Source organism: Sapajus apella, unplaced genomic scaffold, assembly GCF_009761245.1.
Source record: "Sapajus apella isolate SASKATOON/1434 unplaced genomic scaffold, GSC_monkey_1.0 scaffold71, whole genome shotgun sequence".
Lineage (NCBI taxonomy): Eukaryota > Metazoa > Chordata > Mammalia > Primates > Cebidae > Sapajus > Sapajus apella.
This window is the reverse complement of record NW_022437011.1, coordinates 4,328,450-4,341,300: the sequence shown is the minus strand read 5'-3', so window position 1 is coordinate 4,341,300 and position 12,851 is coordinate 4,328,450. Positions and strand designations below refer to the sequence as shown.

General features: G+C 43.7%; 1 protein-coding gene across 1 annotated transcript in view; it reads right to left on the bottom strand.

The window, feature by feature from the left end:
• DPYSL3 (dihydropyrimidinase like 3) overlaps positions 1-9,257 on the bottom strand; it is a 118,927-nt gene extending 109,670 nt beyond the window's left edge. Inside the window, exon 1 of the mRNA XM_032250309.1 lies at positions 8,472-9,257. Coding sequence (XP_032106200.1) covers positions 8,472-8,852 — 381 coding nt within the window. The 5' untranslated portion in view covers positions 8,853-9,257. The remainder of the gene's footprint in view (positions 1-8,471) is intronic.
• Positions 9,258-12,851: the final 3,594 nt, after the last annotated feature.

Genomic DNA, 12,851 nt, shown 5'->3' with positions numbered 1-12,851 from the left:
GTCCCACCTCAGCCTCCCCAGTAATGGAAATTACAGGGGCTCACCGTCATGCCTGGCTAATATTTGCATTTTAGTAGAGATGAGGTTTTGCCATGTTAGCCAGGCTGGTCTCAAACTCCTGACCTCAGGTGAGCCACCGGCCTTGGCCTCCCAAAGTGCTGGGATTACAGGCATGAGTCACCGCACCCAGCCAATGGTGTATCAATATAGGCTCATCGGTTGTAAAAATCTACAACTCCCATGTGGAGTGTTGTCAGTGAAGGAGGTTGTCTGTTTGTGGAGATGGGTAAAAGGAAGTACTCTCTTTCCACTGAACTTGATTGTGATTCCAAAACTGCTCTAAAAATTCAAGCTTATTTGCTTTTTTAAAAAGATGATATCTTAGTCTGCTTAGTCTGCTATAACAAAATACCATAAACTGGGTGGCTTATAAATAATAAATGTATTTCTTACCGTTCTGGACACTGAGAGGTCCAAGATCAAGGCAGATTCAGTGTCTGGTGAAGGCCCTCTTTCTGACTCAGGCAGCACCTTCTAGCTGTGTTCTCATGTGGCACAAGGAGAAAAGCAATTCTCTAGGGCCACTTTCATAAGGGCACCAACCCATTCATGAGGGCTCCACTCTCATGATCAAATCAATATCATCATCTTGGGGGCTTAAAATTTCAACCTAGGAATTTGGGGGGACACAAACCTTCAGACCATACTAAATGATAAAAAAAAAAAATTAAACACAGAAATACTGCATCTTTTCACTTTTGGAAAAAAAATGCATGTCTCATACACACACACACACACACACACACACACACACACGGGAAGAAAATACACTGTTAGGTTAAGCTTTCTCCAGAAGATTATGAGAAAATGATGTTTTGTTTTCCTACTGCTGATCTCTTTGGTACAGCTTCATTTTTCCAACATTTGTTTTTGATTGTGCACCTACATAGCTGGGGCTTAATAATGCTTTTTGAGGCCAGACGTGGTGCCTTAAACCTGTAATCCCGACACTCTGGGAGGCTGAGGTGGGTGGATCACCTGAAGTCAGAAGTTCAAGACCAGCCTGACCAACACAGCAAAACCCAGTCTCCACTAAAAATACAAAAATTAGCCAGGCGTGGTGGTGCACACTTGCAACCCAAGCTACTTGGGAGGCTGAGGCAGGAGAATTACTCAAGCCCAGGAAGCAGAGGTTGCAGTGAGCAAAGATTGTGCCACTGCCCTCCAGTCTGGGTGACAGAGTGAGACTCTGTCTCAAAAAAAAATTATTAAAATAATAACACTTTTTGAAAAAATGAGTAAAGACAAAAATCAGTGGGAAAAGGGTGACGTGGGGACTCCCTTGTTAGCCGCAAGCTATTGGCCCACCTCCACCTGCATATTTGTAAAGAGTACTGTGCACTAACCAGCACCTGGTCTTTAGCCTCATCACACGCCTTCAACAGTTTTGAACTGGCTCTCAAAAATTGTTCAATAAATCTATCACTGAAGAACTCTGGCAATGGACTTATTAATGACTACAGCTAGTGCTCGGCTTACGACCACGTTCGGGACCACGGACCGGTCGCAACATGATTTGGTCGTAAGATGAGTAGGATATATGTACAGTTGAAATGGTGCACGCGGAGATGGTAGTGCTGCCAGAAGCTGGTCCGCGCTGTCGTATGCCCAGGTGGGCAACGTTTGCGCTGCCAGACGTGGAGCAGTCGTGGCTAACGATTGTGGTCGTAAAGTCAAATAGTCGTAAGTTGCACAGGTGGTAAGTTGATCAATACCTGTATACTGTTACAACCACCGACTATTATGTATTTAGTCTAGAGATCATAGACTTCCAAGCAATCACCCAATTGGTTGTACAAGACAAGCCACTGGGATAAAGGAAAAAATCATAATGTATATTTGGATTTTTTATATCTCTTCTTTTTTAGTTTAGATTTTTAAATTTACATTTTATGATGATCGTAAGATTTTTTTTTTAAGACAGGGTCTCACTTTGTCACCTCTTCTAGTCATGGCTGACTGCAGCCTTGACTTTTTGGGCTCAAGCAAACCTTCTATCTCAGCCTCCTGGGTAGCTGGGACCACAGTTGTGCACCACCATGCCTAGTTAATTTTTAAATTATTTTTAGAGACCAGGTCTCGCTATGTTGCCCAGTCTGGTCTCAAACTCCTGGGCTCAAGCAATCCTTCTGCCTCAGCTCCAAAAGTGCTGGGATTACAGGTGCGAGCCACAATGCCCAGCCAGTCATAAGATACTAGTATGATATTTGCTTAAGTAATTTACATATATGCACAAATGTGTATACACATATACACACACAAGGAATATGGAGCATGCTCAAAAAATTTTTGTTTAAAGATGCACAATCAAGGAAATTTACAAGACGACAATTACTATAGGGACCATTTGGTCAAGCCCCTTTGTTTCAGAAAGAAGGAAGCTATAGCTCAGAAGGAAGGGAGGTAATTTGCCCAAGTTGTATAGCAGGTTAAAGGTTAGGTCTGGAAACTGAGACTGCTAATACTTTATCCACTTAGATTTTTTGTTTGTTTTGCCTCAGCTGATTGTTCTTTGATGGAGCAGAACTGTTTTTTTTTTTTTTAATGCAGTGTGATTCTATATTACACACATATTTTAATGTTACATTCTCCTAGAAGCTTAATTTTAAAAGTGCTCACACACCTAAATGGACCTTCTGCCTCCTTCCAAAAATGAGGGCTGAGTTTGCAGTCATAGACTGCATCCTCCTCAGGCAGATTTCCTCTTCCTCGTAAGCTTTACTCCCTGTCTCATAGAAACATTACTTGTTGGGATAACGCCCAGTGGAAATAAATCACAAAGAGAATCAGCTGTAAGAGTCACTGATTGAAATCATCAGAGACAGTGTTCTGGCTGTCTTAAACATTACTTACAAGAGCTGTCAGCAAAACTCTGTCTCCAGGGACCATTACTTTGAGGGAACTCTGCCAATCGCAGCATTACTTAGAAGGCACATTTTTTATGTTCCTCAAATGCCTACTGTCAAACTAAACCAAAGTTCTGAAAGATCACAAACACTTCCAAGTTTGGAGAAGGAAACCTTCTCCCAGCTTCAAGTGTGGCCTGAAGGCCAGGTAAGCAGGAGGCCTTTTTCCTAGCTTTGATACAAACTTTGATTTGTCAGAGAAGCCTTATAAAATTCATTTACACACCAGGGTTTGGATTCTGATAGCTAGTGAGGCCTTTATAAGCCTAGAATTCTATTTCCAGCTGTCTCCCATTGTGCAGGATAAGAGGAGAACATCAATTTCTCTGAGTCGTTTCAAAAACTTTTAGACCAGGCAAAGCAAGACAAATCACAAATGGTAAAAAGGTAAGAGCCACATCTCATTTGTTTCTAGATTGTTCCCTCTGCACCCAGAGCCCTTGCCAACTTCATGAAGGAAACATCTTGCACAAAAGTGGCTCACATGGGAAGCAGGAAACTAGAAATTACCCAAGACTCCTAATAGAAAGTTATCAATAAAACCCCCTGTAATCATAATGTCATTACTTTGTTTTTGCTGGATGACAAAGTCCTTACGATATAATTTGCTCTTGGTAGACCATATATCATAACTGTCTTCCTCTTAGTAACATTTTTACTACTAGGAAAATTCTGTGTGCATGGAAAAGCATCTTTAAAATGATGAAAAATACATACTTTTCACTTAGAATTGCTTTTCTATGCACTTAGTATCAAAAATTTTAAACAAAAATTGTGTAAGCCAACCATAGAGGATTTTAGTAACATGAATGCCTGTTATGAGAAAACTCTAAATACACAATTTAAGAAGGTGTTTATCAATACGTTTAGAATGTATATTAGCGTAGGTAATCATCTAGTGATACCTCAAACCTGGAATTTGGCCCTCAGAGGCTTTTCTTATTTTGAGAGTAAGTCTCACTCTGTTGCCCAGGCTGGAGTGCAGTGGCATGATGTCAGCTCACTGCAACCTCCACTTCCTGGATTCAAGAGATTCTCCTGCCTCAGCCTCCTGAGTAGCTGGGATTATAGGCTCCCACCACAATGCCTAGCTAATTTATGCATTTTTAGTAGAGATGGCAGTTTCACTATATTGGCTAGGCTGGTCTCAAACTCCTGACCTCAAGTCATCCACCGCCTTGGCTTCCTAAAGTGCTGAGATTACAGGCGTGAGCCTCTGCGCCCAGCCTACATTTTTATATTTTTATTCTGCTAAATGAGATTTGTTACTTTACTTCATTAAAATTTATTAAATAAACTCATTTCTTTACAATTAAAGTTAATAATTAGGTATGCTAGATACAAAGCATATTTTGATTTTACCAAGACATTAAAAATCTCTTTTGATACCTCTGCAATCAACTTGGAAGAAAAAAGATTTTGCAGCAACTGTTCTCAAAGGTTGAACAACTGGTCTCAAAGTTTCCTGTGTAATGGGCTGGTGGCAAGTCAGAAGAAAAGTTCTAGAGGTGTGGCAGGAAGATCTGTCCTTGCTCTGAATAATACTGACATGTCAGGAGCTGACACAATGGTCAGACTGCTCCTATTAATATAAAGAAGCAGCCTCCCCAACTGGAAAGAACACAGACTCTGGAATCAGAAAAATCAGATTGTAAATTCTGGCTCCCCCCACTTATTATTTATGAGATTTGGAACTAAACAATAGAGTCTGGGTTTCAGTTTTCTCATCCGTATAATCATTTTCTGTGAGGAAATGACATTTTGAGAACTATTTAGTATAGGCACACAGAAAGTGTTCAAAAGGTGGTACTTACTATCAAATCAACAAATAGTATAAAGCTGGGAGTAGGAGTGTTGTATTACAGAATTAAGGTTTAAGATTATTATTATTATATAATAGAAAAATGAGCTAAGATCGTGATAAATATTATAGAAGGAAGAAAAATAAAATCCTATAGTTAAGTTTTTTTTTTTTTGAGACGGAGTTTCACTCACGTTACCCAGGCTGGAGTGCAATGGCGCGATCTCAGCTCACCGCAACCTCCGCCTCCTGGGTTCAGGCAATTCTCCTGCCTCAGCCTCCTGAGTAGCTGGGATTACAGGCATGTGCCACCATGCCCAGCTAATTTTTTGTAGTTTTTAGTAGAGATGGGGTTTCACCATGTTGACCAGGATGGTCTCGATCTCTTGACCTCGTGATCCACCCGCCTGGGCCTCCCAAAGTGCTGGGATTACAGGCTTGAGCCACCGCGCCCGGCCTAGTTAAGTTTTGTGTGTGTGTGTGGGGGGGAGGGCAGTGGTTTGTTTTAAATTAAATTGTGCCAGCATAGAATGGGAACATCCTGGCCTAACAGCAGCTTACATGGAAAAGTTTCTGAGAGCTTGAATGACAGGGTGTTTACCACGGAGACAATAGTAAGTCATAGATACATATGTTCTATACAAGTCCAAAAAAATTAAGTAGCATAATGCACTTCGCCATGGACACATCCCATATGAAGCAACGTATTCAGTTCTGGGCACTGTATTTTGAGAAAACTATTTACACAATATGTAATATAACCTGAAAAGGAAATCAGAATGGTAAAATGCTTATATAAGAGAAAACTGAAAGAGCTAGGACTAATAAGAGTAAGAAAGAAACTTAGAGAGAATCAGATAATTACCCTCATACATTTAACAGGCAGGAAAAGTGAAGAGCAATAGTAAAAGCTAATATGTACTGAATACTTATATGCAAAGTAGTCACCATTATCCTTATTTTGTACCTGAGAAAATGAGGCACCCAGAGGCTAAGTTACATGCTTATAGTCATATAACTAGTAAAGGTTGGAACGGGTTTCACTCCATTAGTTCGTCTCCAGGTCTGGGAGAGATATGAGAGCTTTTTGCCAAATATTCCTAGTCTTACAGGATCATGGCAAGATTGTATTCCACCAATTCCTTTGAAGCTGAGTACAGACATGGTTTTCAGGCAATGAAGTATGAGCATACATCATGTTCATTACTTCAGCAAGAAATTAATTATGTACACAATTTGTCACATACTATTCCCACCACAAACACGTAGAGATGGAGCCTCGATCAAGTTAGGCACAATAATGAATGGAGCTTCCCTGTTGACTCACACTGGACAACAGCAGCAAGAAATATGCTGTTACGTTTTTTATTAAGCTGCTGAGAGTTGGGGGTTGTTTGTTACTGTGGCATCACCCAGCCTTTTCTGGCACACATACCTAAAAACCATTAAAATGTCTCAGAATAGGGAAACATATTTGCTTTTATATTTCCACAGGTCAGAACTAAGAATAATTGTAGAAACTACAGATAGGTAGATTTGGGCTTAATTTATTTTTTTTTTAAGTAAAGTTGTCCAAAAAGTTTCTTCATGAGGAAGTGAGCTCCCTGACAATGGTGGTATTTAAACAGAGGCCAGATGATCATTTTACCATCTATAAGGAAAATGAGATGGCTAATTAAAGAGGTTTAGTTTATCAAACATTTATTGAACACCTCCAATGTGCCAAGCATTCTAGCCACACACATAAATCCAAATATACAATCTCTACTCTGAAGGAAATAAACAAATTCAGAACTTGATAACCTCTGTGGTCTTTTCTAACAGTGTGATTCAACCAAATTAGAGATAATAACATGGCCTGGACGAAGCAGACGGCAAGCCCAAACTTACAAATAACTATATAGCACTAGAAATCCTGCTGGTGCCTAGATTGTATTATTATTTCTCAATTAGTAGCCAAAAGTATAGGGCTTGCAAAAGGGAAGAAAACGGGAGAATTGCTAGGTTTAAAGGAGGAATATTTTCCCTTTCTCTAGTTACCATTCTTAAATCTTGCAAACCCAGCATATTATCTGGCTTACATCAGGGGTGTTTCAGCAAAGGGAATAGTACTGACTCACAGCAATTGTTACCAACCTTTTCCATCACTACTCCCGCCCCTTGCAGTCAGGAAGGGAACATTTCAATACCGATCAAGTCAGACATGAAGAACAGGAATAACCTTTCTATAGACCTCTTCTTTAGTTTAGCTATCAACCAAAACAATTGCAAAATATCAGAAGTTTTCCCTAAAATGTTAGTAAGCAAGAGCTTAGGGGAATCCCACACTCAAAGGATGATATGAAAATCACAAACTAGATGAGTGATTCCAGAGGAAACTGACATTGTTTCCCAAGTGGTACCCTTGAACAGCACTAACTTCAGTATTTATTTTCCCTGGTGGTCTTAGTAGTTAAAGGTTGGTTGGTTGGTTGGTTGGTTGGTTGGCTGGTTGGTTGGTCTAAACTTTCAAAAATCAGACAGTGGAGAAAGATGTTGTCCTTTCACCAGCTCATTGCATTTTAATGGAAAAACAACTAAAACCTGGATAAGCATTAACTGTAATTGCTCTGAGGCAGACATTTCCATTTCAGGTTATTATTCCTAACCATATTAGTGCAGAATAATACATGTGGATGGATTTTGAAGCTATTACCTAGACTAGGGTGAGGGCATCTGATTGCTATTATTCCCTATCTGAAAGCTTCAGTTTGAACTCTGAAGTCTGCAGCCCTGCCAGGCCTTGAATTTTGTGAACTACAACTCTGATTCTCTATGAAATAGACACATAAATCAGGGCAAGCTAGATTTCAGTGCCATCCCTCAGTCAGTTCAGTATGACATAAGTTTCTCAAAAATACACATACAGAAGAAATTGGCTTTGGCACATTTAAGAGCAGCAGGGAATTTGCATCTCATGCTAGTTTAATGTGCACTCTTAATACTCTTGTCTATTTTCTAAAATATAATGCTATTCTTGCAGAGGCAGCTGGACCCTTGTATACCCGGTCTTGTGCCAAGCTATGTACACAAATACATCTTTACAAACACAGATGTGAAATGCCGTGCTAAGATATAAGCGAGGCCTAGAGAGAGATTCGAGTGTTTAGTCTAGAGGCTTCACACCTAAAAGTTTCAGGGGCAGGGCTGATGTTTGAAGAGTGAGAGGGGAGACCGTTCATCCTGTACTTTCATCCGGGGACTATGGAGATGACCCCATATTCCCAGCATCACTTTGCCCTCTGCCCTGGTGACCCGGGTTGAGATTTAATCTAGGGCCGGGGCCGGGGGGAGGGGGGCAGACAATTGTGCTGTTGGTTACTCAGACAGAGAGAAGAGCTGGAAATCACTAAGCCTTCCCGGGCTGACACACCCACCCAGAACGGAGGGCCCAGGGGTGCGGCGAGGGGTAAAGGACGCGGCGCCAGGCAGGGGGAGCCGGGCATCTTTCCGCGCTTGCACGAAGATGCTGCAAGTGGCTACACGCGTGAATGCAGCGTCTGAGCTAGGAAGTCGCGCTACGCTCAGTGGAAGATGCCCCTTTCCTCCTCCTGGTCCCCCAGCCCTGTGCAAAGTGAGCTGCAGAAAGTTGTGTCCGGGCCATGGCGGCCGGGGCTGGAGAAGGGAACGAAGGCAAGCAGGGAAGTGACCCAGGGTCCCCTTACCTTGTCCTTGGGGCCGAGGTTCTGCAACACCTCTTTGCCGGTGGCGCTCCGGATCTCCACCCCGGCGGGCGTGGGGGACGCGGGCGCGGGCTCCCTGCTCTCTTCCCGGCCTTGGCCCCTGCGCGGGGTGTCCCCCTCGATCCCGGGCCGGCTCCCCGAGCCTCGGTCGCTGCCCTGACCGCTCCGAGGAGTCTTCGCGCCCCGCTGCCCCACGCTCAGGGCATCGAAATCCAGCGTCTTGCTCTCGAAGGCGCCCTCCACGTTGCAGAACATGCCGCCGTATTTCTGCCGCGGGACCTGGTCCGTGGTGCCCGGCCTGGCCAGGTACACGGGCAGATCGTCTTCGTGGGAGCTGTCCCAGCCCCTCCGGCCCGAGGCCATGGTTCAAGCGCGAAAACGGCCCGCGGGTTTTTCTTCCCCAGAGGCGGAAAGGGCAGCCGCCGGCAGCGTGCGCCGAGCCACAGTGACTGGGGCGGGAGGAGGCGCCTGAGCGTTCGCGCCAGAGGCGGCAGTGCTGCTCCGATTCCTGCCTGTCCCCAGCGAGCCAGCGAGCCAGCGAGCCACACAGCCAGCTAGCGCGCGGCGCAGGGGCCCGGAGTAGCTGCGCGCTCCGCTCCCTCGCGGGACCTCCCGGCCGGCCGCACCTCCTCACGCACCCCCAACCCTAACGTGGCCTCCCGGGCTGACGCAGCGTCGGTGCCCATCACAAACACAAACCAAACTTGGCGCGCGCGCACACGCACACACAGGCGCACACTGCCCGCTCGCGCGGCGGCCTCGCTTCACACACTGACTCGCCATTCAGAAATGTTCACGCTCAAGAACTTGACTGCCTCACCCACACTGACTCCCTAGTTTGCCTCACAAACACAAAGCTTTCGGGGGCCCCTCATGCACAAAAACCCTGCCGACCCAGGTGGATTCATCTCACAGCCAAGTCCTGATCTTCAACTAACACATAAAAACTCAAATTTACGACAGACTCACAGTCCTACTCAGAACCCCGGACTTGCCTCATCCTCATCTTTAGGATTACACTCACAATTACACCCAGTTCTAGGATCTGCCTTGCAAACCCACAGCCTCACATAAAGTCCTGAATTGGTTTACACACACAACACAAACACACACACTGAGAGAGAGGCCCTCTTACTTCCTTGACGGTCACAAAATCCCTTTGACTCACATGAGCCCTTTCTTAGTTTGTATATAATATCCTAGATTTTGCTTTTACCACCCCTAATTTGCCTCCCACACAATGACATTTCAGATCACAGACACACACACACATTCTTAGATTTTGCCCTGCAAAGCGCTGTCCCTCAAACAACAACCCCCAGATGTTAATCTCACACGCTGACGTAAGCCCAGGTTTGCCTCACTCAGAACCTACACTCAGATTCACACCCAAGCCCAGATTTACTTCAAAATTACACAACCAAACACTTCACTTTTCATATTACCTCACATACAGGCAGACTTTCTTATATACATCTATGCTTTCATATCCTCATCCTCTCCCCCACATCCACCCACGTATACTCTGACCCAGACTTCGCCACATAAACAGAGTCCACAAACTACACACCTCACATCATATCCACACACACAGCCTAAACCCAAAACCTGTGGTGCTGGATTTACTGGGCCCCCTCTCAGAAAGTCCACCCATTCATTTCTTTAGTCAGCCAACATAAATCAGGTACCCAATATGCCTTTCACAAGGTACTGGAGTGAGGGGGTCGAACAAGGGAGATGGGCCTGTCCTCACCACGAATGCAGTCTATAACCACGCATCTGGGTGGCATAGTCATTCACTGCTCTGCTCCACATACTGAACTTAGTTTATTTTGTGAGCCAAACACTTCCCCTCCCAAGCACAGACACACACACACTAAACTCCAAGAAAGCAGAGATCTGGTCTGTTCAGTTCGCCTTTGTATATCTTGTGCCCAGAACATCTACAGGCACTTGATAAATTCTTTTTGAATAAATGGAGGATAACAACAACAGCAGCAGCAGCAGCGGCACCAGAAAACATCTACGGAGTTACTGCTACGTGCCACTCATTATTATAACTGTTTCACATATAATGACTCATTTAATGCTCATAAGCATATGGCAGGATTCTTCGTGCACACAGAGAGACATAGTCTTTAAAGGTGTCTGCATAGAATTTGATGAACCGAAACTCTAAGCCCTGATTTTGGAGTGGAACAAAGGCTCTGGAAACTGAAGTGTCAGTCTCAGGCTTGTGACAGCCACAAAAGTTTGGGGAATGGAAGTTGGCCTGAACTTAGATCAAAGATAGGTATGTTGATACACATTAAACCTATCCCCTGGCCAGGCACGGTGGCTCACACCTATAATCTCAACACTTTGGGAAGTCAAGGCAGGCGGATCACCTCAGGTCAGGAGTTCGAGATCAGCCTGGCCAACATGGTGAAACCTCATCTCTACTAAAAATATAAAAAATAGCCAGGCGTGATGGCACCTGCCTGTAGTCACAGCTACTTGGGAGGCTGAGACAAGAGAATCACTCAGACCCAGGAAGCGGAGGTTGCAGTGAGCCGAGATCGAGACACTGCGCTCCAGCCTGGGCAACAGAGCAAAACTCTGTCTCAAAACAAAACAAAAACAAAAAACAAACAAAAAAACTCCTATGCCCAGTGAAGAGAAAGCCACTTGCTAAACTGCCTGTGCTCTATCAATATTATTTACAGTTTCTTAAGCTGACTTCCTCTGGGCAGCTGCTCCTTCTTAACAAATGCTGGTTGGTGATGGACTCAGAATTTGCTGTGACTCCTGCTTCGGAACAATTACATTTAATGCTTACCTAGGTTTTATTAGTGTCAGGCTCTGTGCTAAGGACATCTCAGGCAGTATCTTAATTAATCTTAATAACCTTACCTGTCAGGTGCTAGCATTTCTTTTTGTTCGAGGCAGCATCTCACTCTGTCACCCACATGGGAAAGGTGGGAGTGCAGTGGCTGGATCACAGCTCACCGCAGCCTTTACCTCTAGGGCTCTAGCAATCCTCCCACTTCATTCTCCTAATTAGCTGAGATCACAAATGTGTGCCACCATGCCCAGCTAACCTCCTGTATTTGTTGTAGAAACAGAGTTTCACCATGTTGCCCAGGCTGGTCTTGAACTCCTGAGCTCGAGCTCAAGCCTTGGCCTCCCCAAGTACTGGGATTATGGAAGTGAGCCACTGCACCTGGCCTATTCTTTCTTTTCTACTAAAGAGGAAGCAGAGGCTCTGAATAAATGTCCAAGTTATAATAGAATCATAACTTGAAGAAGGATATGCACAGACAGTGTTTGCTTTGAGAGTGGGCACATTCTGTATGTAGACACACACTTTCATGTGCATATTTGCGTGGGAGCATGGGCATACAAACAGAACTTTGTAGTTTTACATGAGCCCCATCGTTATAGCTGCATTGCCTCACCACTGTGTCTGATGCAGTATATAAGCACAATAATTACATTTGTTGACAAAATATCACATTTAAAAGTAACAGTTACATGTACACATATGTGTTTAATTAAGAAAGTACAGCAGCTTATTAAAATTTTTAAAAGACTGAAATGGGAATGGCTGATCTGACTCCAGTTCTGCAACTATGTGGCTTTAGGCAAGTGTCTGGCTTAACCTGTTTGTGTTTTTCTCCTTTATGTTTGCCTTACCCACTGAAGAGGATTATTAAGGACTTCATTCCTTGAGCAAGCCAATGTGCTAAGAATTTCATAAGCATTGCCTTAACCTTCCTAAGAACCCCATAAATCTGCAGTGATAATTATTTCTGTTTCATCTATGGAGAAATTGAGACTTAGTGAAGTTCAGTTCTTTCCCTGAAATATCACAGTTAGTACTGGAATTCAAACTGGAATTCAAACCTTCCACTAGCTGATTCAGACAGAGCCTGTGCTCTTAAAAAAGCACCCATAATAAAGCTCTGTCATGAGGATCCAGAGAAATAATAAATGGGAAGGCCAAAAGTAAGGTGTTATGGAATGAAAGTGCCCCAGCTGTTCTTGTCCAGATATTAATTTTGGTTAAGGCAAACACTCGCATAAGGAAACATCAGACCAGTCAACTCCAAGCAAAGGCATTAGCCCCATGAATACATGGCAATTTTGCCATGTCCCTTTCTACTGAGATAGAGGATACATTACTTGCTACAATAATAAACATAAGAGCAACAGTATGTCTATAGATACTGTAAGTCAGACCACTCAGGGAAGGGGTTATCCAAAACAATGTACGAACAGCAAACTATGTCTGTAATGTGGGCAAGAAAATAGAGCTTTGAACTTGTTATGCACCAAATCAAATTTGCATTTTTTGTAACTGAAGTAAATAATATTTCACTT